Source organism: Salvelinus namaycush, chromosome 7 (assembly GCF_016432855.1).
Source record: "Salvelinus namaycush isolate Seneca chromosome 7, SaNama_1.0, whole genome shotgun sequence".
Classification (NCBI taxonomy): domain Eukaryota; kingdom Metazoa; phylum Chordata; class Actinopteri; order Salmoniformes; family Salmonidae; genus Salvelinus; species Salvelinus namaycush.
Window position 1 is genome coordinate 13,164,571 of NC_052313.1, and position 27,067 is coordinate 13,191,637.

The window sequence follows — 27,067 nt, forward strand, 5'->3', positions numbered from 1 at the left end:
CCAAAATAAAGGAAACACTTCAGTAAATGAGGGATACAAAGTCTATTGAAAGCAGGTGCTTCCACACAGGTGTGGTTCCTGAGTTAATTAAGCAATTAACACATCCTATCGTGCTTAGGGTCATGTATAAAAATGCCCAGTTGCGCATTATTTTGGCTACCATGGCTAGAAGAGGAGATCTCAGTGACTTTGAAAGAGGTCTCAAAGGAGCATAGGGGGTTTAAAGGGTGTGTGTGTCAGTCACCAGATCTCAACCCAACTGAAACTATGTTTTCCACCGCCATGAACAAAACTCCAAATTATGGAATGTCTCGTGTAAGAATGGTGTCATATCCCTCCAATAGAGTTCCAGACACTTGCCGAATCTATGCCAAGGCACATGGAAGCTGTTCTGGTGGCCCAACGCCCTATTAAGACATTTTACGTTGACGTTTCCTTTATTTTGGCAGTTACCTTTATTCTTCTGCGATGTCTCACTGGCACTGTGGCTGTATTCTATCATTCCAGCTTTTCTTCCATCTTCAAAAAGAACGGACCTTTCCAGAACCCAGAGCCAAGTTCTACATCGCAGAAATGGCAAGCGCACTGGGCTATCTGCATTCTCTCAACATAGTTTACAGGTACATGGATTGCGTGTATATATACAAAACATTAAGAACACCTGCTCTTTCTATTATATCGACTGACCAAGTGAATCCAGGTGACGGCTATGATCCCTTATTGATGTCACTTGTTAAATCTACTTCAATCAGTGTAGATGAAGGGGAGGAGACAGGTTAAAGAAGGATCTTTAAACCTTGAGACATGGATTGTGTATGTGTGCCATTGAGTGTGAATGGGCAAGACAAAGGATTTAAGTGCCTTTGAACGGGGTATCGTAGTAGGTGCCAGGCGCAAATGTTTGTGTCAAGAACTGCAACGCTGCTGGGTTTTTCAAGTTCAACAGTTTCCCGTGTGTATTAAGAATGGTCCACCACCCAAAGAACATCCAGCCAACTTGACACAACTGTGGGAAGCATTGGAGTCAACATGGGCCAGCAACCCTGTGGAACGCAATCAAAACACCATGTAGAGTCCATGCCCTGAAGAATTGAGGCTCTTCTGAGGGCAAACTCAATATTAGGATGGTGTTCCTAATGTTTGGTATACTCAGTGTATGCGTGTTTGATGAGTAACCTTGCCTGAGCATGGGCTTTGGCTCAACAGGCAAACCCAGTCTTTAGGTGTGCAGGAGTCCCAGGTTCAAATCCAGTCAGTGGCAAAGGCTGTATTGGATAAGTGAGTCATCCATGTGGATAGGCTGGCTGGTTGTCTTGGCTCTGGTACACCAGTTGGCTGGAGGTCTGTAGTAGAGAGTGAATGCCATCCTGAGCCAGCTACCACCCGGTTACTCAAACCTGCACCTTAGAGTCTGCTGCCCGATGTATGTACATAAACTTGGAATCACTGGTCACTTTAAGAATAGAACACTAGCCACTACTGTTATACTAATTTCACATGTATATACTGTACTCTATTCTACTGTATTTTAGTCAGTGCCACTCCGACATTGCTCGTCCTAATATTTCTTAATTCCATTATTTTAGATGTGTGTATTGTTAGATACTACTGCACTGTTGCAGCTAGGAACACAAGCATTTTGTTACACCCTGGTCCCCAATAACATCTGCTAAATGTAATAATGTAATAACATCTGCTAAATATGTGTATGTGACCAATAAGATTTGATTTGAATGTTAGACACATTCTAAGGTTTCCTATGTCGTGAAACAGTTTCCACATGAACTATCCTGAATGAGCAATGAATGCAACACACATCTCCCCTCTTTGAATATTTGAAGTGTTCCTTTTTCAAGCGGTCAGCTGTAGTAATGTTCGTTAAGTCCAATGTCACTGCTGTCACGGTTGCAGCACGTGTATAGTCGTTCATTAACTGACATGTATTGTTCTCTACCTTTTTTGCCCTTCGTGCTGTTGTCTGTGCCTAACAATGTTTGTACCATGTGCTACAGGTTTTAGTTTTTCCATTTATGTTTTTTGAGGTCGGACTTTAGTACGTAGGGCGCACTGATTGGTGTCACCTCATTTGTCAGTATGTGTTACACCTGTGCTGGTTGCCATCTTGTTAGCGGGAAAGTTTTGGTTGTTGTGACTGTTAGTTCCCATTCTGTTTGAGCTGGGGAACGTAACGCATGTTTGTGCTGCTACCATGTTGTCTTAGGTCTCTCTGTATGTAGTGTGGTGGTGTCTCTTGTCGTGATGTGTGTTTTTGTCCCACATTTAAATGTTTAATCCTCGTCCCTACAGGAGGCCTTTTGCCTCTTGGTAGGCCGTCATTGTAAACAAGAATTTCTTCTTAATTGACTTGCCTAGTTAAATAAAAACATGTGAAGGCAATTTTCCCTCAACATGGGTCTGTCCCCATAGTCCCTCAAGCCATCCACTTTACCTGTTGTTTCAGTTTGTGTAACCTTTATTTAACTAGGCAAGTCAGTTAAGAACAAATTCTTATTTACAATGACGGCCTACTGGGGAACAGTGGGTTAACTGCCTTGTTCAGGGGCAGAATGACAGATGTTTACCTTGTCAGCTCTGGGATTCGATCCAGCAACCTTTTGGTTACTGGCCCAACGCTCTAACCACTATGCTACCTGCCACCCCGGTTTAGTGTAATGCTGGTTCAGTGACTCGTGTACATTGATATCAACTGGATGCAAATCGCTAGGATTAAAGAAACCTCTCTTGATGATTGTTTTGATATCCTCTGTTGCTCTTCAGTTGGCCACTTACCCAGAAGTAGGAAGATAATAGCTCTTGTAATCCATTAAGCACAGTTCTATTATCCAATAACAACAACTTTGGATAATGTTCATGTTTTGTTTTTTCACAGGGACTTGAAACCAGAAAATATCCTTCTCGACTTTGAAGTAAGTGTGACATCCTAACTCATTTGCAGTGCGTAAGTAATCTGTTTTATATGTGGAGTAGCTTAGGGTTGTATTCAATCAAAACTACATTAGCAATCTTTTTGCTTAACAACTGCCTTTGCACAAATGTTTCTTGACAACTGAAATCCTCCTCCCATGAATGTAGTCTACCTGGTATTTTAACATTACCCAAAATACACTGCTCAAAAAAATAAAGGGAACACTTAAACAACACAATGTAACTCCAAGTCAATCACACTTCTGTGAAATCAAACTGTCCACTTAGGAAGCAACACTGATTGACAATTTTTTTGCCAAAGACCTTTTTGCCACAGCTCGCATTGATGTGCCATCCTGGATGAACTGCACTACCTGAGCCACTTGTGTGGGTTGTAGACTCCGTCTCATGCTACCACGAGAGTGAGAGCACCGCCAGCATTCAAAAGTGACCAAAACATCAGCCAGGAAGCATAGGAACTGAGAAGTGGTCTGTGGTCACCACCTGCAGAATCACTCCTTTTTTGGGGGTGTCTTGCTAATTGCCTATAATTTCCACCTTTTGTCTATTCCATTTGCACAACAGCATGTGAAATTTATTGTCAATCAGTGTTGCTTCCTAAGTGGACAGTTTGATTTCACAGAAGTGTGATTGACTTGGAGTTACATTGTGTTGTTTAAGTGTTCCCTTTATTTTTTTGAGCAGTGTAATTCTGCATATCAGTTTAACCTCAAGGAAAGTGTTTACTTTAGTTTAGCCTTTATTACACTGAAAAAAAAATATCAACGCAACATGTTTTCATGAGCTGAAATAAAAGATCCCAGAAATGTTCCATATGCACAAAAAGCTTATTTCTCTCAAAATGTGTGCGCACACATTTGTTTACAGCACTGTTAGTGTGCATTTCTCCTTTGCCAAGATAATCCATCCACCTGATAGTTGTGGCGTATCAAGAAGCTGATTAAACAGCATGATCATTACACAGGTGCACCTTGTGCTGGGGACAATAAAAGGCCATTCTAAAATGTGCAGTTGTGTCACACAACACAATGCCACAAAGGTCTCAATTTTTGAGGGAGTGTACAATTTGCATGCTGACTGCAGGAATGTCCACTAGAGCAGGAATGTCCACAGAGAATTTAATTTCTCTACCATAAACCACCTCTAATGTTATTTAAGAGAATTTGCCAGTAATGTGTCGTGTGGGCAGGCGGTTTGCTGATGTCAACATTGTGAACAGAGTGCCATGTGGTGGCAGCGGGGTTATGGTATGGGTAGGCATAAGCTACGGACAACAAACACAATTGGATTTTATCGATGGCAATTTGAATGCACAGAGAAACCGTGACGAGATACTGAGGCCCATTGTGCCATTCATCCTTCGCCATCACCTCATGTTTCAGCATGATAATGCACAGCCCCATGTCGCAAGGATCTGTACTCAACTCCTGGAAGCTGAAAATGTCCCATTTATTCCATGGCCTGCATACTCACCAGACATGTCACCCATTGAAAATGTTTTGGATGCTTTGGCTCAACTTGTAAGACGGCGTGTTCCAGTTTGTGCCAATATCTTGTACCCCCGCACATTGACTCCGTACTGGTACCCCCTGTATATAGCCTCGTTATTGTTATTTTGTTTTTATTTTATTTTTTACTTTATTTAGTAAATATTTTCTTAACTCTATTTCTTGAACTGCATTGTTGGTTAAGGGCTTGTAAGTGCTACTACACCTGTTGTATTCGGGACATGTGACAAATAAAAATGTATTTGATATCCAACAACTTCGCACAGCCATTGAAGAGGAGTGGGACAACATTCCACAGACCACAATCAACAGCCTGATCAACTCTATGCGAAGGAGATGCGTTGCTCTGCATGAGGCAAATGGTGGTCATACTAGATACTGACTGGTTTTCTGATCCACGCCCCTACCTTAACTTTTTTTTAAAATCTGGGACCAACAGATGCATATCTGTATTCCCAGTCGTGTAAAATCCATAGATTAGGGCCTAATATTTTTTTTCAATTGACTGATTTCTTTAGATGAACTAACTTTGTAAAATCTTTGAAATTGTTGCGTTTTTATATTTTTGTAGAGTTAAAATGTTTCAGTGTTTACTACTAAACTCAGCAAAAAAATAAACGTCCTCACACTGTCAACTGCGTGTATTTTCAGCAAACTTAACATGTGTAAATATTTGTATGAACAAGATCCACAGACATGTAACTAACAGAAATGGAATAATGTGTCCCTGAACAAAGGGGAGGGGGGCTGTATGGCTGGTGGAATTGTCATGCTGGAGGGTCATGTCAGGATGAGCCTGCAGGAAGGGTACCACATGGGAGTGGAGGATGTCTTCCCTGTAATGCACAGCGTTGAGATTGCCTGCAATGACAACAAGCTCAGTCCAATGATGCTGTGACACACCGCCCAAGACCATGACGGACCCTCCACCTCACAATCGATCCCGCTCCAGAGTACAGGCCTCGGTGTAACGCTCATTCTTTCGAAGATAAACGCGAATCTGACTATCACCCATGGTGAGACAAAACCGTGACTCGTCAGTGAAGAGCACTTTTTGCCAGTCCTGTCTAGTCCAGCGACGGTGGGTTTGTGCCCATAGGCGACGTTGTTGGCGGTGATGTCTGGTGAGGACCTGCCTTACAACAGGCCTACAAGCCCTCAGTCCAGACTCTCTCAGCCTATTGCGGACAGTCTAAGCACTGGTGGAGGGATTGTGCGTTCCTGGTGTAACTCGGGCAGTTGTTGCTATCCTGTACCTGTCTCGCAGGTGTGATGTTCAGATGTACCGATCATGTGCAATTGTTGTTACACGTGGTCTGCCACTGCGAGGATGATCAGCTGTCCGTCCTGTCTCCCTGTAGCGCTGTCTTAGGCGTCTCACAGTACGGACATTGCAATTTATTACCCTGGCCACATCTGCGGTCCTCATACCTCCTTGCAGCATGCCTAAGGCACGTTCACGCAGATGAGCAGGGCCCCTGGGCATCTTTCTTTTGGTGTTTTTCAGAGTCAGCAGAAAGGCCTCTAGTGTCCTAAGTTTTCATAACTGTGACCTTAATTGCCTACTGTCTGTAAGCTGTTAGTGTCTTAACGACCGTTCCACAGGTGCATGTTCATTATTTGTTTATGGTTGTTTATGGAACAAGCATGGGAAACAGTGTTTAAACCCTTTACAATGAAGATCTGTGAAGTTATTTGGCATTTTACAAATTATCTTTGAAAGCCAGGGTCCTGAAAAGGGACGTTTTTTTTTGCTGAGTTTAGTCAGTGGAAAAAATGATCAGATGAATGTCTCAAACTAACCAATCCAACAAGTTATAAAGAAAGCAAGTGTCTGTGGTGAAGCCTAACCCTTCACCAGCTAACACATCTCACACGAACGGCAGTGTCATTTTCAGTTTAGAAGAGGAACGTTTGTGATTTGATTATGTTTAACTAATGCGTTTCCTGACTGGCCTTATTGAGACTGAGGAAATTGCGAGTGTCCTGAGAGTTGGCTACTCTGGCCAAAATTCCACAAAGAAAATATATGTTCTGACTGAGGATAATGGTGGCAAACACTGTCTAAAATTGTCCCTGACTCCCCTTCTTTAAAGGGACATATAGTTTTGACGGACTTCGGATTGTGCAAGGAAGGCATTTCCCAAGCCGAGACGACAAGCACATTTTGTGGGACACCTGAGGTAATGTTGAACATGTTTTCCAGGACAGCGTATGTAATAAGGCATAATAACCTGTTTTAATCTCTGGACCACTGTTCTGGATTGAGACTGAAAAGGCCTGTCATTGCTAATTTATTTAACTTTCTCCTCCCCCCAGTACCTAGCTCCAGAGGTCCTGAGGAAACAACCATATGACAACACAGTGGACTGGTGGTGTCTAGGATCAGTGCTCTATGAAATGCTCTTTGGCCTGGTGAGTTACAGTAGTAGACATTGAAAACAGGCACAATATGTACGGACAGAATGCACCCTTGACATAATGCCTGATCACACACTGTCTTAACAGTAACACACATATATCTCCCCTCTGTTCCACAGCCTCCGTTCTACAGCAGAGACACCCATGAGATGTATGACAACATCCTCCACAAACCCCTGATGATGCGTCCCGGAGCGTCCAACACGGCCTGGTCCCTCCTGCAGGCTCTACTGGAGAAGGACGGCACACACAGACTGGGCTCCAGAGACGACTTTGTGAGTGGTGACCCTCACAGCATGGCAGTGGTTTATGGTTTTATGTCACCCATCTCATTTAGTTAGAAAATATTCCAGTGACCCAAGACTTTTTAAATACTCCAAACTCACTAAATACACACAAATTGACCTTCCTCGAAGTCACAGGAGGTTGGTGGCACCTTACTTGGAGAGAGCGGGCTCGTGGTGTGAAGGGAGCGGAATAGTTGGTATATAAAACCTATGGTTTCCAGGTGTTTGATGCCATTCCATTTGCTCCGTTCCGTCCATTATTGTGAGCTGTTCTCCCCTCCGCAGCCTACAGTGCTCTAAATCCAAAGCTACCATTTATTTAAGAAACACAGCAGTATGCTTCATAGTCTCACAACTGTGACTCATGTATTGCTGTATGGCATCTGACTCTCTCTGGTGGAGAAACATTGTCATGACCAGGAGTTGCTCAATAGCTGCAGTGTCTGGCAATGTTCATTTCTTCTTGGCAGATGGATTGCATTACATCGCTTTCATCAGTATGAAGTAATAACATTTGCCTTGGTTGTTCTAGAACTTAAAAAGATCTATTCTCTTTTTTTCAGAATGAGATCAAAGCACATAACTTCTTCTCTGCGATCAAGTGGGATGACCTGGAACAGAGAAAGGTTCCACCTCCATTCACTCCCAATGTGGTAAATGTTCTCAGGGTTACATGTGATTCTGATGTACGGCAACACACGGCAGATGCAACACCAGACCACAAGCATGAATGAACTGATGTTTGTTTTTTCCTCTTTCCTGTTTTGCAGAATTCTCCTTACGACATCACAAACTTTGATCCAGAATTCACAGATGAGACCATTCCAAACTCTGTGTGCTATACTGAACATGCCATAGTCAATGCCAGTGTAATGGAGGCTGATGATGCCTTCCTAGGTTTCTCCTACGCACCCCCCTCAGACGACTCCTTCCTATGAAAGACTTGCTGTGAGGACCTGCCCCAGAGTTCTGGGAAATTGCCTTAACCAGGGCTCTACGCTAACTTTTTTTTTAATTTTTTTTTTTTTTTTTACAAGGAGCACGTGTGCACCTAAGTTGAAAAATGTAGGTGCACACAAAGAAATGTAGGACCACATTGAAAAATATTTGAGGTAAGAAAGCTAGAATCCTTAATTATTCTAGGCGCACTGGTGCTCCTAAATAAAAATTCCATGTCGCACAGCAAGATCTTAAGGCACATATGCGATCAAAATGGATGCACTGTAGAGCCTTGGCCTTAACCCAGTATTATTCTATCCTGGTCCTGGAAATCTATAGGGTATGCAGGATTTGTTCCAGCCCAGTAGCTTGTTGATTAGTGTATTTAGGTGTGTTAGTGCTATGCTGGAACAAAGCCTGCACACCCTGTGGGTCTCCAGGATCAGAACTGAAAAACACTGCCTTAACCTGTCCTAAATATTTTGAATAAAAGGGAAGAATTTATATTGTGGATGAACCCGTTTTGAGAAAAGCCAAAGTGAGCAGAAGTTGTGATCAGACAGCACTTATGAAAAGGGTTTGGGCTGCAGACTGTGTCAAAAAACTTTATTTTTACCTAATGATATTTATATAACAAATTATATTTTTAAGAAATGTCGGCCATCTTTCTTTCTTGACACATGTATTGGTTGTTGGCTCATGTCCATTTTGGTTCTTCGTTTGAAGAAACGAGGACATTCAGTGTGGTGTTGTTGGGGTGGGTAAAAAAATAAAAAAGAATCCCCCAAATAAAATCCAAAATGTAAGTGGGGAGTTGGGATGAAAGCGCTTCCTCAAAATCTAAATATTTTCGTTCCACTTTAAAAGCAGACATTGTGGATTTAATGAAATGGCAGTGAACATGTCGTTTATATGCTTTCAGAACAGCTAAAAGTGATTGTTTTGTCTCTTCCAATATCAAAAGTTTGTTCATCCTAACAAGATCACTGGTTAATGGTATATTTAGAAAGCGCTTGTAGTAGGTTTATTTATAGAGGTTCATTGTTCATTTGTATGGGGGGGTTCTCAGTCGGAAATACTAGGTCACGGAATATAGTCTTGTGTTGACAGAGGTCATTTCAGTTCATATTTTCATTGTGTGTGTATATATAGACCTTTTCTGTAATGGCTCCAGTGACTTTACTTTGCAAACAGGTGCTGCGCCATCTGATTGATTTCTGTGGTTTGCTTGCCTGTCTGTATTATAGTTTACAAGCTCATAATCTTGCCTTAATTGACACTCAGATATTCCTTAGAAATCCTCACAGAAAACCTCAACCACCAGACTAGGATTTTCATACCAATTCTAACTAACGAGTGTGGTCAACAGGCCTCATTGTTCAATACAATGCCTTGGATGTACTGTGCATTAAAATAATAATTAAATGAACCAACAAGTTTGTTTTCGATGTCTTGTTTATTACGGAGATGGGGGGGACTTGTCTGTCTGCTCTAAAATTGGCGAGCACAGTTCAAATGTTCAAGTCGCGTGATATCTTGACTGTGTGACTAGTCTCTTCAGCCAACGCTTTAGCTAACGTTAGTCAGTCGGTAACAGAAAATGGAAGACGTTTTCTTACTGAAAGAGTCAGTTTTGTCTTTTCTAGACAGAAGTGGAGCTCTTCTTCAACTTGCCGAAGACTGCAAACCATTCAACGGTAAATTTTAAGGGGCAGTGGTAGGCTAGCTAGCGAGAGCTTTCGGTCAGTGTTAGCTAGCTAGCTAATGGGATTGTGTGACTCCTGAGGAAAGGGTAACCTAGGCAACCCTGTACCCACTTGGAGGATGTAGTGAGACGCAGTCCTTCATAGATGACAGCAAACTGTTAAATAACTGATCTGGTTATGTAAATTGTTAGAGTTGACTTTATAATAGCTAAATCAATCACCCAATTACCTATTCCCTTCAGACATCCAGCGAAATGAGGCTGTGTATCGGTTCTGTATCCGTGTGAACCCTTCAGACCTAATCGAACTGGATCCTAGATTGGGTGACTGTGTTCTCAATGACCCCCTCAAAGCTACAGCACTGTTTCAATCTGTAAGTCCAAAACATCTCCCATTTTCATTACCCCTTATTCAAACCTTGAATTCTGAACATACTGGTATTCGTTTTTTTGTCACTCTTTCAGGTTTGTTTTCTGTCAATAAAGACACTCTCCCTCATAGAGAAAATCCACACAGAAAGTCAGGTGAATGTGATCCTGAAGTTTACACACCTACCTCCGTTCCCTGAGTACACCTTGGACCTCTGTGAGTTTCCCTGTGGTTATGGCCCCATGAGGCCTGTTGCCATGGAGGGCTTGGCCATCGCAATGACTAGGGTCTCCAAGTACACTCAGGGAGCCAGGTTTCTCTGTTCTGAGGAGGACTGTCCCTGCTCAACAGGTAGGCCTGATTACAAGTAACCTATTTCTGTTTTCATAACATCACGGTAATGCCATTTACAAAACAATTTCAAATTCTGTAATATGATGTTATCCTCAGGGTTCCATCACATCAGAGTGCATGCACCCGGAGCCACTGAGTCAGCCACAGTGAGGAGTGACTTCAGCTGCCTGCTCTGCTCCTCTCACCTCAAAGAGGACATCAAGTTCCGGGTCCTGGGGGGTGAGAATGTCCCTAAATGATACCTGATGAAGTAGCCTCACATGCCATGCTTACATGTAGCTCGTCATTTCTTACTAGCTCTGATTTTACAGACAGCTACTTTATTGAAGAAAATGTACTTGAATGTGATAGTGCATCCATCTTAAGGTAACTAGGTGAGACAAAGTGTAAGATGCTCTGGATAAGAGCATCTGCTAAATGACTGACCTTTGTAATGTAAATGTTCATGTAAGTATAATGTGGTTTGGAAACAGACAAGCAGCTTGTAGAGCTGATCCATGTTAAAGCACTGGATGTCCTGAAAGTCCATCCTCCCAGTGCCCTCAGGTACCAGTCTGTCACCCTGTTTCTCAGAGGTAAGCTCACATAATAATGATAATTTTGCCCAAACGTTTTTTAATGTTCACATATTGCAAGTCAAGATTTCGTTTTTAATAGATTTGACTTCGATATCTCCTTAGAAAAGTAACTTAGAAGTTTGTTAGGAATTTTCTCTTCCTTTTCCATGACAAATGTAATTTGAGCCAAAATCCAGTGGGGGAAGAGTTAAAATAGAGGTTTGAGTAGCCAGCCACGCAGTAGTGCCCCTGGGTGAGATATTAGGTGTTCCTGTGCCCTCCAATAACATTGTCCAGCCATTACCCCTGAGAGAGCAGTGATTCTCAGTGCCAGTATTAGCATATTCTGTTGACCTAGTCTTCTGGAGGAATTCAACACAGCTGGCTCACGTTACTAAACATATATGTTAATAAGTGTAAGAAACACTCATTAGTTGGGTCGCCCAACGCACACACAGTGAGATCTTTGTTCCAAGGGCCTGGTTCCTGTGTTGCTCTTGGCAGGGGTGTGTTAGGTGCCTTGCATGTTCCTCCAATAATTAGGAAACAGCAGGACAGAACCGAACAACCCCTCTGAGTGTTATGGTTCTGTTTCCCTCACAACGTTGTAGATGAGCTGTGTAACTCCATGAGGATTGGACGTCTGTACAGGGTGCTGGGCATACCGGCCCATGTCCACCAGTGGCCCAACGTCACCTGGAGTGTGGAGGCCAATAGCGTTCAACCGTGGGAGCCTGAATGTAAGGACCTATATGCATGCTTACAATGGTACAGATCAGCTTACATTAAATCCTATTCATAATCTATAGATCTGATTTTCAGCTACTCTGAGAAAGCCATTCATAAGGAACATGCATGTTCCTCTGACTTGCTTATATCAGAACACTGTACAGTACCAGTCAAAAGTTTGGACAAACCTCATTCCAGTTTTTTTTTGTGACCTATTTTCTACATTGTAGAATAATAGTGAAGACATAAAAACTATGAAATAATGTAGTAACCAAAAGTGTAAAACAAATCTAAATATATTTTATGAGATTCTTCAAATAGCCACCCTTTGCCTTGATGACAGCGTTGCACACTCTTGGCATTCTCTCACCCAGCTTCATGAGTAGCTTCATGAGGTAGTCACCTGGAATGCATTTCAATTAAATTGTTAAGTTAATTTGTGGCATTTTTTCCCCTTCTTAATGAGTTTGAGCCAGTCAGTTGTGTTGTGACATGGGAGGGTTGGTATACAGAAGATAGCCCTATATTTGGTAAAATACCAAGTCCATATTATGGCAAGAACAGCTCAAATAAGCAAAGAGAAACGACAGTCCACCATTACCTCAAGACATGAAGGTCAGTCAATCCAGAAAATGTTTATTCAAGTGCAGTCGTAAAAACCATTAAGCGATATGAAAGAACTGGCTCTCACGAGGACCGCCACAGGAAAGGGAGACCCAGAGTTACCTCTGCTGCAGAGGATAAGTTCATTAGAGTTAGCAGCCTCAGAAATTGCAGCCCAAATAAATGCTTCAGAGTTCAAGTAACAGACACATCTCAACAGCAACTCTTCAGAGGAGACTGTTTGAAACTGGCCTTCGTGGTCGAATTGCTGCAAAGAAACCACTACTAAAGGACATTAATAAGAATAATAGACTTGCTTGGGCCAAGAAACACGAACAATGGACATTAGACCGGTGGAAATCTGTCCTTTGGCTCCAAATTGGGAATTTTTGGTTCCAACCGCCGTGTCTTTGTGAGACTCAGAGTAGGTGAACGGATGATTTCAGCATGTGGTTCCCACCGTGAAGCATGGAGGAGGTGTGATGGTGCTTTGCTGGTGACACTGTCAGTGATTTATTTATAATTCAAGGCACACTTAACCAGCATGGCTACCACAGCATTCGGCAGCAATACTCCATCCCATCTGGTTTGCGTTTAGTGGTACTATCATTTGTTTTTCAACAGGACAATGAACCAAAACACTTCCAGGCTGTGTAAGGGCTATTTGTCCAAGGAGATTGGAGTGCTGCATCAGATGACCTGGCCTCCACAATCACCCGACCTCAACCCAATTGAGATGGTTTGGACCACAGAGTGAAAGAAAAGCAGCCAACAAGTGCTCAGAATATGTGGGAACTCCAAGACTGTTAGAAAAGCATTCCAGGTGAAGCTGGTTGAGAGAATGCCAAGAGTGTGCAAAGGGTGGCTACTTTGAAGAATCTAAAATAAAATATATTATGATTTGATTCCATAGTTTTGATGTCTTCACTAATATTCAACAATGTAGAAAATAGTACAAATAAAGAAAAACTCTTGAATGTGTAGGTGTCCAAACTTTTGACTGGTACTGTATATTCAATGACAACACCTCACAGTCCAGTAGATTCACTCCACCCCGCTTCTTTTCCTTCAACCACACCCCCAGACACTGGCACCATCAGCTCTAACTTCCAGGCCCTGTTGACGGCAACAGCCTGTTCCCCCTGGAGGTTCTCTGCCATTGTGGCTAACACGTTTGGCTCCCCTGTGGTTCCCCCGGGCTTGTACAGCACACTGAAGCTGGGCCTGCTGCTCAGCCTGGTCCAGGGCCGGGAGGACAACCCAGACTCACTGCACTGCCTGGACCTGCTAGCCCTGACTACTGACACACTCATACTGGACAGGTCCTGCATTATAATCCTTCAGTCAGATAGTCAATTAATCAATCTCTGAATCAGTGAATCAATCAACCAAGTTCTTAGGAAGCACAATACAATGACCAAAACAATAACACTACTACAGTAAAATTGTACTATGCCCATATTCAAGTCAACAGCATAAATAAATAGTTGAGAGCCAGCCTCCGTTACCCCCCGTCTTAGGCTGATGATGTACAGCCTGGGTCTGGCTGGCCGTGGGGTGAGACACCCTGCGACAGGGGAGATGTTTGCCTCTCTTTCTCGTGATGAACACGGAGCGGGCACGGCTAACATCCACGCTGGCTCCGCCCTGCTGGCCACTGGGGGCGTCTGCATGCTCGGGGACCTGGGCCACCACAGGAAGGATAAGATGGACGCCCTTCAGTCAGGTACAGAGCCCTGCTTACCTTGTAGCCTGGAGCCAGTCTGATACAGCTGTAGCTAATGTGTTGTCTTGTCAAAGCAATGCAACAACGAAGAAACATTATGGCATCTCCTGTGACACAAAGTATAGAGTAGGTTATTTGAGTGTATAACCCAAGGGACTGGTTGCACACTGGGCCTTTGCCTTCTATCCACCCCCAACTGTTAGTTCACCTTTGACCACTCTCCTTCCCTAACCAGCTCTGGAGAGTCGGACAGTGTCTGTGATCATCCCAGGGAAGAAGTATGGAGAGGATGCTGACCAGCAGATCTCCTTCCCTGTCCAGTGCAGCTTCTGGGCCTTGGCAGACTCCACAGCTCCCTCAAACAAGACCACCAGGACTGACAGTACAGTGCTGGGAACAGTGGTGGGTCATAGTTGTTTAATTTACATTACCATTCAAATTTATTGGACTACTGCACTTGATAAATGTGTGTGCCCCCGATGTGTCCCCATTGGGTTGTTGTCTGATATGGTGATTCTGCAACAATGCTATTCCATTTGAGCAGTTTGAAACCCTTTCTCCTACCACACAATGCCAATAGCACTGGCAAATATGTGTTCCCAAAATGTCAAATCTCTGAACCAGCCAATTGTCTGTTTAGGCGTATGCTTTATGTAGGCAAAGCAGGAAGGGGAGACAATTTACTCTCTTCAGAGGAAGTAGTTAATTGTCCCACTCATGGAACAGGCTCCCGCCCAAACAAACGCTTTCAGGTTCTCCTCCACTTTGGCCTCAGTGCCAATTCAGGATGGACAAGAAACAGTACTCTAGTGGTAAATATAGTACTTCCATGTTAAGGTAGTAGGTCAAAGTATTTTTACAAAATTAGCTACCAGCCACATAAAAATATGTTATCCATTGTGTGTGTAGGACATGGGCCCGGTCCCTGCCCAGTTGGCTGAGGCCTTTGGTCTGGTGATCCTGTGTCGGGAGGCAGGGGGAAAGCAGGCTCTGCTAGCCCAGACGGTGCACACCCTCAGGCAGGCAGTGCAGCCCGGAGAGCCCCTCTACCCATCCTGCATGCAGTTCACCACACAGGACTATCAGGAGGTAAACCACACAATACTGTACACACTATGAAATTATGATTTTCACCTTTTCATGTAATTTATGGCACACACAAAATACATCCGCACACTTTTAGATGCTTTGTGACAGACAACATTATGACTTACCATTGTGCTCTCTTCCTTCCCCTAGCTTCTGGCCCACACCCAGAGGATCCAGACAGAGCTGAGCCCTGGGGCAGAGATGATGATACATGGCTATTACATGGCCAGCAGAAGGGTCCGCTCAGACTCGGGCCATGGTGCAAAGGTGTCTGTGGCCTCCATTAAGCTACTGTAAGGGCCCACCACATGCTGAGGGTTATTCATTAAAGAAATACCATGTTTAATAATTATACACATCACCCTTTTACTTATTGTAATGTTTAACAATGTGTAAGTGAAAAATCCCTTCATTCTCAGGGCACCTGCAGCATCTTGTGCTTTAGAAGGATTCTCTGTAATGTCATATTTCTCCACAAGGTGGAGCGCAATTCATTTACAGAACCTATAAATGGGTGCCTGGGTCGACTATTTTTCGTGTAGGTTGGAAAATATTTTCAGTGGTATCAGATTGTATAAAAATAAACCCAATTTCATCAGTGGCACTATATAGATAAAACACTCATCACTCATAACTAACAGACAGGTTTTTCCAGATCTGATGGTGTATTTCATTGCCCGATTTTGCACAGTATCATTCTTAATGCTTATTGTGCATTGCCAGTTGGTAACTGTACCATTACTCAGTAAATTCTGCTTAGCTAAAAATAAACATTTGTTTACTTCTACAAAATGTCCCCATGGAGACAGTATAATTGTCTTTATTGGCATGTTTCTTCCAGGATCTCCCTGGCCGAGGCCCACAGTAAGCTGTGTCTGAGAAGCACAGTGCTGGAGGAGGATGCAGTGATCGCTGTGTTGCTGTGTGAAAACTCCATCACTCTCAGACATGGTATGACACACAGGACCGAAGGCCACGTCAGCAGCCAAACTCATAGATCCCATTTGCTGCCATGTTGAAATCACCTACCTTCACACATCCTGGCTAACGGACAGTCCAAGAATAAACCCCTCCAGACTCAGCACCATTTCTAGTTACATTGTCACAGTCCAACCTTTTGTCTAGGGATTATGGTTCCATAGCCAGGCTGCAGCCCCCCCCCCCCCCATATCAAAAATAGTGCACCAAGTCTTTAATACTCCTGTATATGGTGAGAAAAATACATCAGCAGAGCGGGGTGAAGAATCCCCCAAACACAAAACATCTTCCCGCAGCCATGCCCAGGTCTTGCTTTAATGTCAGTGAGTAGAGACTAGGGAATCCAACCTTGTCAGGGGATGATTTCTACAGGGGCCATCTATAGTCAAATCACATTTTTATCAGTCACGTGCAGATGTTATTGCAAGAGTATCCTGGCCATGATCTTCTTTGCTCTAGTAATAGCAGTCAGTGTGGACTGTAGTCTAGATGTTCCCTGATAGTTGGTCTGGGGACTGCGCCCTCTACCTACAGGAGCCTCAGCGCTCGTTATCCCACCCGACGCAGCATTTCCCTGTGACCTGTGTGACCTGGAAGCTCTCCACAGGAGAGACCTTATCCTGGAGCAGCTCCAACAGAGCATCCTGCACTTTGTCTACGCCTACGCACCCGGGGCCGCCAGCTACATCACCGAGGAGGAATAGGACCACAGCTAAGTAAAAGGATGCTTCTATTTTTACATATCCAATTGAATTCCAATGGTGAAATGAGCTACTCAGAAGAATATAAAACGTAACGTGTTGATCCCAGAAATGTTCCATACACACAAAAAGCTTCACATTGAGCAGTTCTCCTCTGCCAAGATAATCCTGACAGGTGTAGCATGATTACAGGTGCACCTTGTGCTGGGACAATTTTAAATAATGCAGCTGTCACAACATAATGCCACATATCTCAGGTTGAGGGAGAGTGGAATTGGCATGCTTTGCTGACTGCAGGAATGTCCACCAGAGTATTGAATGAGAATTTGGCAGTTCATCCGACCGGCCTCACCTGCGATAAGCCACCCAGACAGCTGATAAAACTAATTCTGATGGTGGGCCTATTCCCTCCCAGGCCAACCCATGGCCACGCACCTGCAGTCAAGTGAAATCCATGAATTGGAACAGTCATTTTTCAGTATAGTTCATGAAATGTAATTTCAGTTATTCAATGTAGGCAGAAAAAAAAATGCGATTAATGTACCATAAAATATTTTATTTCATAACAGGACAGAATAAAATCTGATTAAAAACAAACATTTAACTTTAAATTTAAGCAGGGGAGTCAGACCAAGGGTGTGCTTTTTTGACAGGCAAGAAAGTTGCAAATAGGGTGATAGTTTAGGTCTCCAGGGTCACATTTGTGAAGAGTACCTGCACCGCTTTCCAAACCTTGTGAATTGTCAATGAATAGAAGAATTCGGTTAAATAAATTACCATTGTCTGAGATTAGCCAGCAACCTAAAACTACTTTCTACCATTGAGGGGTAAATTAGCAGAAATGTCAGAAAAGGCATCACAATTCCATTAAAAATGAATGTTCATGGGTAGAAAAATTTTAGTTGACACCTCACAACCCAGGAAATAACTCCCCTACTGCAGGTCTAACAACCCTGCATGATGAAATAAGTAGTCTCAAACCTTAGTCAGGGATTGCAGGTTTAATGATTGAAGGTAGACCCTGCAAAATGCTGCTGCCACGAGGTGCACCGCAGATATTGAGCTAAGCGAGATGCTCACGCTTCAACACTCTTAGTTGTGGAAATTGACCCACTATCCCCTTTACTCTCTGCATCTATACCATATCGCTGCATTGCGTCTACCTATAATTATCAATGTTAATACTGGCAGTTCAGTATGTCACAGCATCCCAATTTAGTCAGACCAGGAAAAGAGCAAAAGTGAGAAGTCATCACAACTCCAGTAGAAGACTGAAGGAAAACAATTGGCTATTTTTAGCCCTCACACTCACCATAGGGTTGAGATTTAAGTCTTCATATTCCACATACTGGATCATCAAACGCAATCTAGGAGAGAAGAACAGTCTATTAGCATGACTATCATTTGATTGTAGTTAGGCAAAATATGCAAGCAATTATACTGTAGTTCAGGAAGTCACATTCTCAGCATCCCAATTTAGTCTGATGGGTAAACGGCAAAATGTAGAACTCATCACAACTCCAGTTTCGTGCACATTTGCCGATCAAAGACACGTTTGGCCCTCAGATTTATTTAAAAAATAAAAAACATTTTATTTTACTCACCACAGGGCAAGATTTACACCAGTCTTCAATATACATCCTGGTCCATTAACTCTATGAAAGAACAGAACCTTATTAAAATGATAATTTGATAGACAATGTAAAATATAACTCAGAATACAGGTAGTTCAGTTAGTCACATTGTCAGCACCCCAATAATGGTCTGATGGGTAAACGGCAAAAATGGTAACTCATCACAACATTAACCGAAGGGAAAACAGATTTCAAACAGGCCACTCAAGTGGGCTGGTTGTATACTAGTTGGTTAATGCCAGTGGAAAAGAGAAGGTATAGGCCTAACTCACCATAAACTCATTGCGTGTCAAACTCATTGCACGAAGGGCAGAGTGTATGCAGGTTTCGCTGCTCCCTGTACTCGATTGATGAGTTAAGGTCACTCCATCACCTGGTTGTCTAAACCTTAGCTGAAAGGAAAACCCAAAACCTGCAGACACTAGGCTCTCTATGGAATGAGTGACACCCCCGACGTAGATCTCTTATAGCATCTTCAGTACCCTGCCAGCCAATCAAATCTGTGGGAGAAAAACATTGTTATACTGATGATCATTGGTCTCCAATCGAGAGGTTGTGGGTTGAAATTGTATTATTTAGATAAAATAATGCTGGTGGTTCAGTTAGTCACAGTCTCAACACCCCAATTTAGTCAGATGGGTAAACGGCAAATGTGTGAAGTCATCATAATACCAGCAGAACAACCGACTAGCAGAGCATAGCTTATAGTTAGGAATGAACTCACCTCAGTACACTACTGGAATAGCCAGCACCATCTGTCCCCAAAAGACAAACCTGTGAAAAAACTGAAAATGAACTTTGCGCCAAAAATAATAAATCAAATTTGACTGACAGTTGTGGTATGGTCAGTGTTGTGATTATACTGGTAGTTCAGTTAGTCTCAGCTACCCAATTTAGTCAGATGGGTAAACGGCAAAAATAATATTCTAGGCCTTTTAATAAACCTTGGTTTAAGAATGGACGACTCACTCCAGTACAACAAAAGATGTATGCGTGTCTGGAACCTTCCAAGTCCATGAAAGCTATAAGAGAAATACATAAAACCTGAAGTGAAATTCCTGCTGCTGTATATTTAAAAACACTTTTGTCATAAATCAGCCTACACGGCTGTCGAGTTTGCCAAATTCAAGGTTCAGCTAATTCTGGGATTCAGATAGCATACAACTCTACTGCTCAGATATTCAAAGATATTAAAAGAGCCACATTCAGATCTATGGGAAGCATTCTGAACATTGAAAAAGTCTGAGTGACATCCAAAAATAGTACTCCCAAGTAATTGCCATGTAACTGGTGTGGCACTATTGGTTTTTATCTTGCGTGGATAAGCTGTACTGAAGGAATAGCCAATGCACTCAGAACACAACTAGACAGCTAAAATGAGTAATGAACTTAGGGTCAGGGGGCACATTTAACACAGCTTGGGAGTACTGCACAATGAAAGCCCACACTGCAGCCTTTCCAAGGAAGGTTCAACAGCAGATCACGACCTTAACCAAGACGTTACTCCTTTGAGACGTCCAAAGTCGAGATTCCTCAAGGAAGTCATTGCGAAGACAATTAACAGTCCACCGGGGTATCCGATGATCGGTGACCAGAGCAGGTGTGCAGTAACCTAACTAACAATAGGGGCCGAAATGGCAAAGGGGCAATTTATCATCGGATCTGGGACAAGCAGCTGACAGTATGATTTATTACAATACTGCTGGGACATTTAGGACCAAATACCCCGTTCGATGAGTCATGATTTATTTTTGACTATGGCCCCATTCCATTCACACATGATACTAAGATCCAAAAGTAAAACGTCAATTTATTTTGGTAAAATGGTCCATAGTATTGTAACGACCCTGGGTTTATAAGCGCGGAAATCGACTCTGCCGCTCGAGCATGCTTTTGCGGCACAGTCGATAGCGCGCCGGACCTCGGGCTAGGAGGTCGAGGGTTCGAGACCTGCTCCCTGCTGTTTCATTACAGTATGATTGCCAACAGCCCACATGCACCGACAAAAGTGCCTCAAATGTCTGCGGTATGCACCAATTTGAGCATAAACATGGGGTGAGTGGTTAATTAGCAAACAAAATGAATGATTATTAAATAATGAGCTGCACCCTTTGCCAGACAATATCCATACATTACCAGTCTCTCGCTTACCCTAGCGCTAACCACATTATGGCCACGCCAGTCTGCCAACTCACGTGGTCAGCGGCATTGATTCGTGGCCCTCCAAGGAAACTTCTTAATAACCTAGTCAATACAATTACATCATTGAAACGGGAAGATTATATTACATAAAACGACGTAAATTATTTCGAATCCATTTTTAGAGGGAAGGATATAATCCTTATTTTGATGGCGGAAACGTTACATTCAGGTTAGCTAACATGCTAACATTTATATAGCCAGATAAAACACCAATTTGCATTACTATTGAATAAAACCGACTGCCTAATGTTATTAGCCACCTACCTGTTGACTGAACGGGGAATTCAACAAGTTATTGCTCATAAAAATAATATTGGTGCGAGCGCATACAAACTCCATGCGTCCTCCTTCGTTGTTCTTCCAGAAAGAAAGTTTAGATTTCCTGCTTCATCGTTATTGGCATGCGCAGTCTGAGCTCACATCACGAAGGCAACTACCAAAAACACACTACAAGGTTTTACCTATTATTATGAGGCAGCTAATAGGTCTATCTTATAACTTTTGAAAACGGTGTTTTAATTGTATTTGTGTTTTGGCAATTTTGCATTTGAATTAAAGGTCCAATGCAGCCGTTTTGATCTCATTATCAAATAATTTCTGGGTAACAATTCACGTTAAGTACCTTAATGTGGGTTTTCAATTAACATTTTCAAAAAGATGGCTTAGCAAAGATCAATTTCTCAAACAAATTGTTTTTCTAGGACTGTCTGGGAGTGGTCTGAGTAGGGAGGGGAAAGGTGAAAAAAAAGCTGTTATTGGCAGATAGGTTTGGAACTCTCTTTCTTATTGGTCTATTAACTGTCAACAGGCAGGCCAAAACTCCATCCCACCAAAACAGGCAGAAATGTCAGGCAGTCTTTTCAAACAGCTCTTACACTAAAAGGGCATTATCATCGTAGTCTGGAAATACACACTCAGTGGCCAGTTTATTAGACACACCACCCCGTTTGTGAAAACGGTTCGCTCCTACAGCCAGTGAGTCACATGGCCGTGGCTTGCTTTATAAAGCAGGCAGACAGGCATGTGGTTACTGCTTCGATTAAATGTTAGAATGGGCAAAACGAGTGACCTAAGCAACTTCAAGTGTGGTATGATCGTCGGTGCCAGGCACGCTGGTTCCAGTATCTAAGAAACGGGCGGCCCCCTGGGCTTGTCATACACGGCAGTGTCTAGGGTTTACCGATAATGGTGCGACAAACAAAAAAACTTCCAGTCAGCGGCAGTCCTGTGGGCGGAAACAGCTCGTTGATGAGAGAGGTCGAATGAGAATGGCAAGAATCGTACAAGCTCACAGGCGGGCCACAAACAGGCAAATAACGGCGCAGTACGACAGTGGTGTGCAGAATGGCATCTCGGTGCACACAACTCATCGGTCCTTTTCACGGATGGACTATTGCAGCAGACAACCACCCCGGGTTCCACTCCTATCAGCTAAAAACCTGAAGAAGCGGCTCCAGTGGGAACGCGATCACCAACACTGGACAATTGAGGAGTGGAAAAACATTGCCTAGTCCGATTAATCCCGGTTCCTGTTGCGTCATGCTGAAGGCAGTCAGGATTTGGTGTAAACAGCATGAAACCATGGCCCCATCCTGCCTAGTGTCATCGGTACAGGCTGGTGGCAGTGGTGTAGTGGTGTGGGGGATGTTTTCCTGGCACAAGTTAGGTCCCATGACACCAATTGTAGAAAATTGTACCTTGATACCAAACGTCTGAACGTTTCTGACACCTTGTAGAATCCATTCCCCTGAAGAATTCAGGCTGTTCTGGAGGCAAAGGGGGTCCAACCTATATAAATGTAACATGCAACAATTCCAATGATTTTACTGAGTTACAGTTCTTCTCCTGTTTTTTTTATTCTAGTATTACATTGTTACTGATTATTGCATTGTTGGGTTTTGAGTTTGCAAGAAAGGCATTTCACTGTACTTGTGCATGTGACATTAACTTGAAATCAGTCAATTGAAATAAATCTATGGATTTCACATGATTTGGCAGGGACACAGCCATGGGAGGGCATAGGCCAATCAGAATGACTTTTCCCCACTAAAGGGCTTTATTACAGACAGAAATACTCCTCAGTTTCATCAGCTGTCCGGGTGGCTGTTCTCAGACAATCCTGCAGGTGAAGAAACTGAATGTGGAGGCCCTGGGCTGGCGTGGTTACACATGGTCTGTGGTTGTACATACTGCCAAATTCTCTAAAATTACATTGGAGGCGGTTTATGGTAGAGAAATTAACATTAAATTCTCTGGCAACAGTTCTGGTGGACATTCCTGCAGTCTACATGCCAATTGCACGCTCCCTCAAAACTTGAGACATCTGTGGCATTGTGTTGTGACAACTGCATAAAAAAAAAGTCCAAGCACAAGGTGCACCTGTGTAATGTGCATGCTGTTTAATCAGCTTCTTGATATGCCACACCTGTCAGGTGGATAGATTATCTTGGCAAAAGAGAAATGCTCACTAACAGGGATGTAAACAAATTGGTGCACAAAAGTTGAGAGGAATATACTTTTTGTGCGTATGAACATTTTCTGGGATCTTTTATTTCAGCTCATGAAACATGGGGCCAACACTTTACATGTTGTGTTTATATTTTTGTTTAGTATAGATGGGTGTACCTAATAAATTGGCCACTGAATGTATTTAAAACACAGGGAAATCAATTGTTTTACTGCACTGGACCTTTAAAACCATAACTCAGTTTTTCTTTGAATATTATGCTAAGTCTCCAATTTGCACATTTCAGCAGTGTAACAGTGTCTGAGTAGCCTACATAAAAGTGCACTTTCTAAATTGATCTCTGACCATTCGATTTAAACTTCATAAAGCTAGAATGATCTCAAAAGTTATGCTATAGTTTAACGGGATAGTTTGGGATTTTGGCAATGAGGCCCTTTATCGATTTCCCCCACTAGCTGTTCCCATAGACTTTCAGTAGTTAGCAATTGCGCTAACGGTAGTTGGCAGCTTACTTAAAACTGAACACAGAGACATAAAAATGATATGCAGTTTATCTGACTCTCGGGAAGTAGATATATTTTTTTGAATTAATTGCACAAATCCGAACTTTCCCTTTAATCCCTTTAATAGAAGTGGCCTCTTGCCGAGTTCAAAACAACTGGGAGGTCAAATCATGACTTCAGTGCTCTTCAGGTCGGGAAGTCCGAGCTCTAGAAGAGGCCCGACTTCCCGAGTTGGAATTCGGAGTTGGATGACGTTCAAATCGATTTCCCAGTCAGAGCTAGTTGTTTTTCCGAGTTCCCAGTTGTTTTGAACACACTGATAGTCGGAATTCAGAGATTTCCGAGTTCCCAGTTCCCATTGTTTTGAACGCGGCATCTAGACACACTATACACCACACTGAAAGAGTCACTACCATTTTGAATAGGCTAGGGCCTATAATACATTCCACAATATGTGCCTTGAAATACATTAACATTTATTGTAATGAGGAGTTTGTTGTGGTTGCAAAATTGTGCATTTGTGTAAAATATATATCTGACTGCACATACATGAAAAAAAATTGCATATTTCCAAAGAATGTCAACTCATAATTCCCTTTTTAGGCAAATAATAAAATGGAATCCCTCTTGATTGTTTTAAGAGATAAAGCTTGTCTTAAATTACAGAACATGATTATTTAGGCCAGTTAGAACAAATACATCTCAGTAAACGTATTTACAACCGATGGAGTGGGAGACATGTCTTATTTCTATTTCTCAAGTCATTATCAAAATACACATTTACAAACATTTACGTAATAAAAAAAGATGAAGAGGCTCCTACCATTGTTGAGATTCTGACAGATCACTTCACATGACAGATGTTAAGTTATTCACACATGCATTTAGTGCAAATGTCCATTACACCAGACACGGAATTTCTAAAAAGTATACACACGTTAATATCTCCAACAGGCACAGAACAGCAGAAAGCAGAGCAGAAACACAGCATGGCCAAAATAAGAGCAACAATATTCAGGCTTTCTCAGATTTTATATACATAATCACATAATATATTAATTTACAATGTGTTCCTACTATTGAAAGAGTCGTGACTGTCTCATTTACATGAAAATACTGAAGTCAAAAGCAGACTTCAGTTGTTTGATAAATAAAAATAATAAGCACTGTCAGACGACGAATCTGCTGTCCATTTCATAAGTCCTCATGGGTGGATTTAGCTGAAAGAGTCTTACTAATTAATGGTCGTCTGAATTAGAAGTCCCTTATGCAGTGGATACATTTATATCTGCGAGGTCGACGATGATGCGCCTTGATTTTCTGTCTGTTTTGAATTGTTCAGAAACTGACCGCTGGCGCCGACGTATAACCTGGATCGCATTGGCCACTTCTGTTAAGATAAAAAGATAACAAATTACTTAGGGAGTGCAATTAACTGATTTCAATGCACCTGAAAATAGAATTAATACGTTTATTTTAAGTCATTCTTCAGTTGAACACACATACATTAAGCAAGATATTAATTTAAATGTTTAATTTTACACAATTTATGGTGCAAATTACCAATAATAGCCATTCCTCTCTGTATAATTGTATTAAACATAATAGGAAGCCTACTCATTTTAAAGATCTGTGTAATATAAAAAGTTGTGCAATGATGGCTAAATGCATTTTATGCATGCATGATTGATAATTGTTAGCCAACTATTTTTATTATTATCATGTTTTTTTTCTATCATGTGGTTTATCGAATAGAGCTGAGACACGATTATCACACACTTTGTCAGGTCAGTTTCAAATGGAATTTCGATATCAATTCAACGTCAAAATGTATTGAGCCTACTTACTTTCACAGGGTGCAGGTAACCTTCACCTTTCAGCGAGTGTAAGGCCTCTGTTTGTCTATTGCTCTCTCCCTCCTCCATCCCCTCCTCTTGCAAGGTCCGAGTCAGATGGGCAATATACGTGGTGGCCAAAATCAACACGTCGAGCTTGGACAGTTTTGTGTCCGGTGGCACCGACGGAAGAGTCCTCTGTAGCTCCAGGAATGCGCTTCTCAGGGTCTGCACTCGACTCCTCTCCCGTGCTGCGTTGGCTGCTGCCGGTCGCCCTCTGCCACCGAGCCCACCGGCCTGGACCACCCTGGAGTGCTGCAGGGCCTCCGGACGTCGACTGTCGGTGGTCAGCATGTCAGGACTGGGGCTGGAGCTGGGGCTAGATGTGGGACTCTCATCCATAACTGTCACTGGGCCATTTCCACTATCCATGCGGATCGTCTGTCTTCCAACCATATAGGGAGCACTTATAAACCTGACGGGTAACATATGTATTGTTGATGAATGTACATTTTCACTTGCCTATTAATTACATAAACAAACTGAAAATGCCAAGACTGTAATTGAAACAAAAACAGTTCTGTATTTTATAATAAGCCTACAGAAATAGTACACGTTTATGTAGGTATATTGACCAGTGTGCGTAAAGTGTGCGCAAATGCATTGAAATGATCTGCAACAGGTCAAATTAGTTGCTGAACATAAATGAAGGCAGGCATATCAAATCCTCACCCTTGTCTTGAACTGTGCGCATTTTGAACTTGTGTATAACCACGCCGTTGAATATTTAGGCATTTTGAAAAATATTAATGCTAAAATAGTATCGCAACAAATTCTGTATCCAATTAGGCCTATTGAGTAAACTTACATTTGCAATACGCATATACAGCATTCATTGCGCATATAGGCAACATGTACTTAATCAACATGCCATAAAAACATTACTAAATTGTTGTGAAGAATGTCAATCAAATCACATATAATCGCATGTTATTGTTCCTTCATTATTGCAATAAAGCATTTGAAAAAGAATCATACTGAGACCCACGTGTGTTAACCTTGACCTAAGAAGGCTGCTTTCCCAAGTTCAATTTGACATAAGAATGTGAAACATATAATATATAGTTCTATGGCAGTTGCATCATTATTTGATGTGGTGCAGACTCATGTAAATAATACCAATTATCGTGCACGTTCCATCACCATCATTAAATATGTTTACATAATTGACTGTGCTTGATGGTGATGCTGTTATCAAGAAATCTAAACACCTCATAACCCTCTGAAAATAATATTACTTTGAATGTATTCCAAGCCATGTCGTCTATGAAAATAAGGAGAACTTACCTTCAAATTTCCCCCAAAACGCCGTTTTGAGTAACGACATCAAGGCAATGCAGAGAGGTATCGTGCACCACACAGACTCCACTGCTGCTACAATACGAGGTGGAGAAAAGTAGCCCTGCCGCTCCAAATACAGATAATCTTTATAAAGAGGCGCGGCCGCGGAAAA

General features: G+C 42.4%; 3 protein-coding genes and 1 long non-coding RNA gene across 5 annotated transcripts in view; 2 read left to right on the top strand and 2 right to left on the bottom strand.

Annotated features, from left to right (window-relative positions):
- The window catches only part of sgk3 (serum/glucocorticoid regulated kinase family member 3), a 33,756-nt gene extending 24,213 nt beyond the window's left edge, over positions 1–9,543 (top strand). For both annotated transcript variants that reach the window (XM_038997548.1, XM_038997549.1), the window contains exons 11-17: positions 508–620; positions 2,891–2,927; positions 6,551–6,637; positions 6,774–6,869; positions 6,995–7,150; positions 7,726–7,815; positions 7,933–9,543. In XM_038997548.1, the coding sequence (XP_038853476.1) occupies positions 508–620; positions 2,891–2,927; positions 6,551–6,637; positions 6,774–6,869; positions 6,995–7,150; positions 7,726–7,815; positions 7,933–8,100 (747 nt within the window). In that variant the 3' untranslated portion in view covers positions 8,101–9,543. The remainder of the gene's footprint in view (positions 1–507; positions 621–2,890; positions 2,928–6,550; positions 6,638–6,773; positions 6,870–6,994; positions 7,151–7,725; positions 7,816–7,932) is intronic.
- Positions 9,544–9,583: 40 nt separating this feature from the next.
- mcmdc2 (minichromosome maintenance domain containing 2) lies at positions 9,584–18,410 on the top strand. The gene is made up of 13 exons (XM_038997550.1): positions 9,584–9,798; positions 10,050–10,180; positions 10,272–10,527; positions 10,627–10,749; positions 11,004–11,105; positions 11,699–11,827; positions 13,504–13,741; positions 13,940–14,145; positions 14,381–14,547; positions 15,055–15,234; positions 15,385–15,527; positions 16,076–16,185; positions 16,747–18,410. The coding sequence occupies exons 1-13, from the start codon at positions 9,702–9,704 to the stop codon at positions 16,914–16,916; spliced, it is 2,052 nt and encodes a 683-aa protein (XP_038853478.1). The 5' UTR covers positions 9,584–9,701; the 3' UTR covers positions 16,917–18,410.
- LOC120050989 lies at positions 17,455–21,111 on the bottom strand. The gene is made up of 5 exons (XR_005477217.1): positions 21,014–21,111; positions 19,272–19,321; positions 18,820–19,047; positions 18,518–18,568; positions 17,455–18,280 (listed from the first exon to the last, which is right to left on the bottom strand). It is a non-coding gene; the product is annotated as an uncharacterized LOC120050989 (long non-coding RNA).
- Positions 21,112–23,728: 2,617 nt separating this feature from the next.
- LOC120050611 (transcription factor 24-like) lies at positions 23,729–26,384 on the bottom strand. Its single transcript, XM_038997202.1, has 2 exons — positions 25,567–26,384; positions 23,729–23,734 (listed from the first exon to the last, which is right to left on the bottom strand). The coding sequence occupies exons 1-2, from the start codon at positions 26,041–26,043 to the stop codon at positions 23,729–23,731; spliced, it is 483 nt and encodes a 160-aa protein (XP_038853130.1). The 5' UTR covers positions 26,044–26,384.
- Between the last annotated feature and the right edge of the window lie 683 nt (positions 26,385–27,067).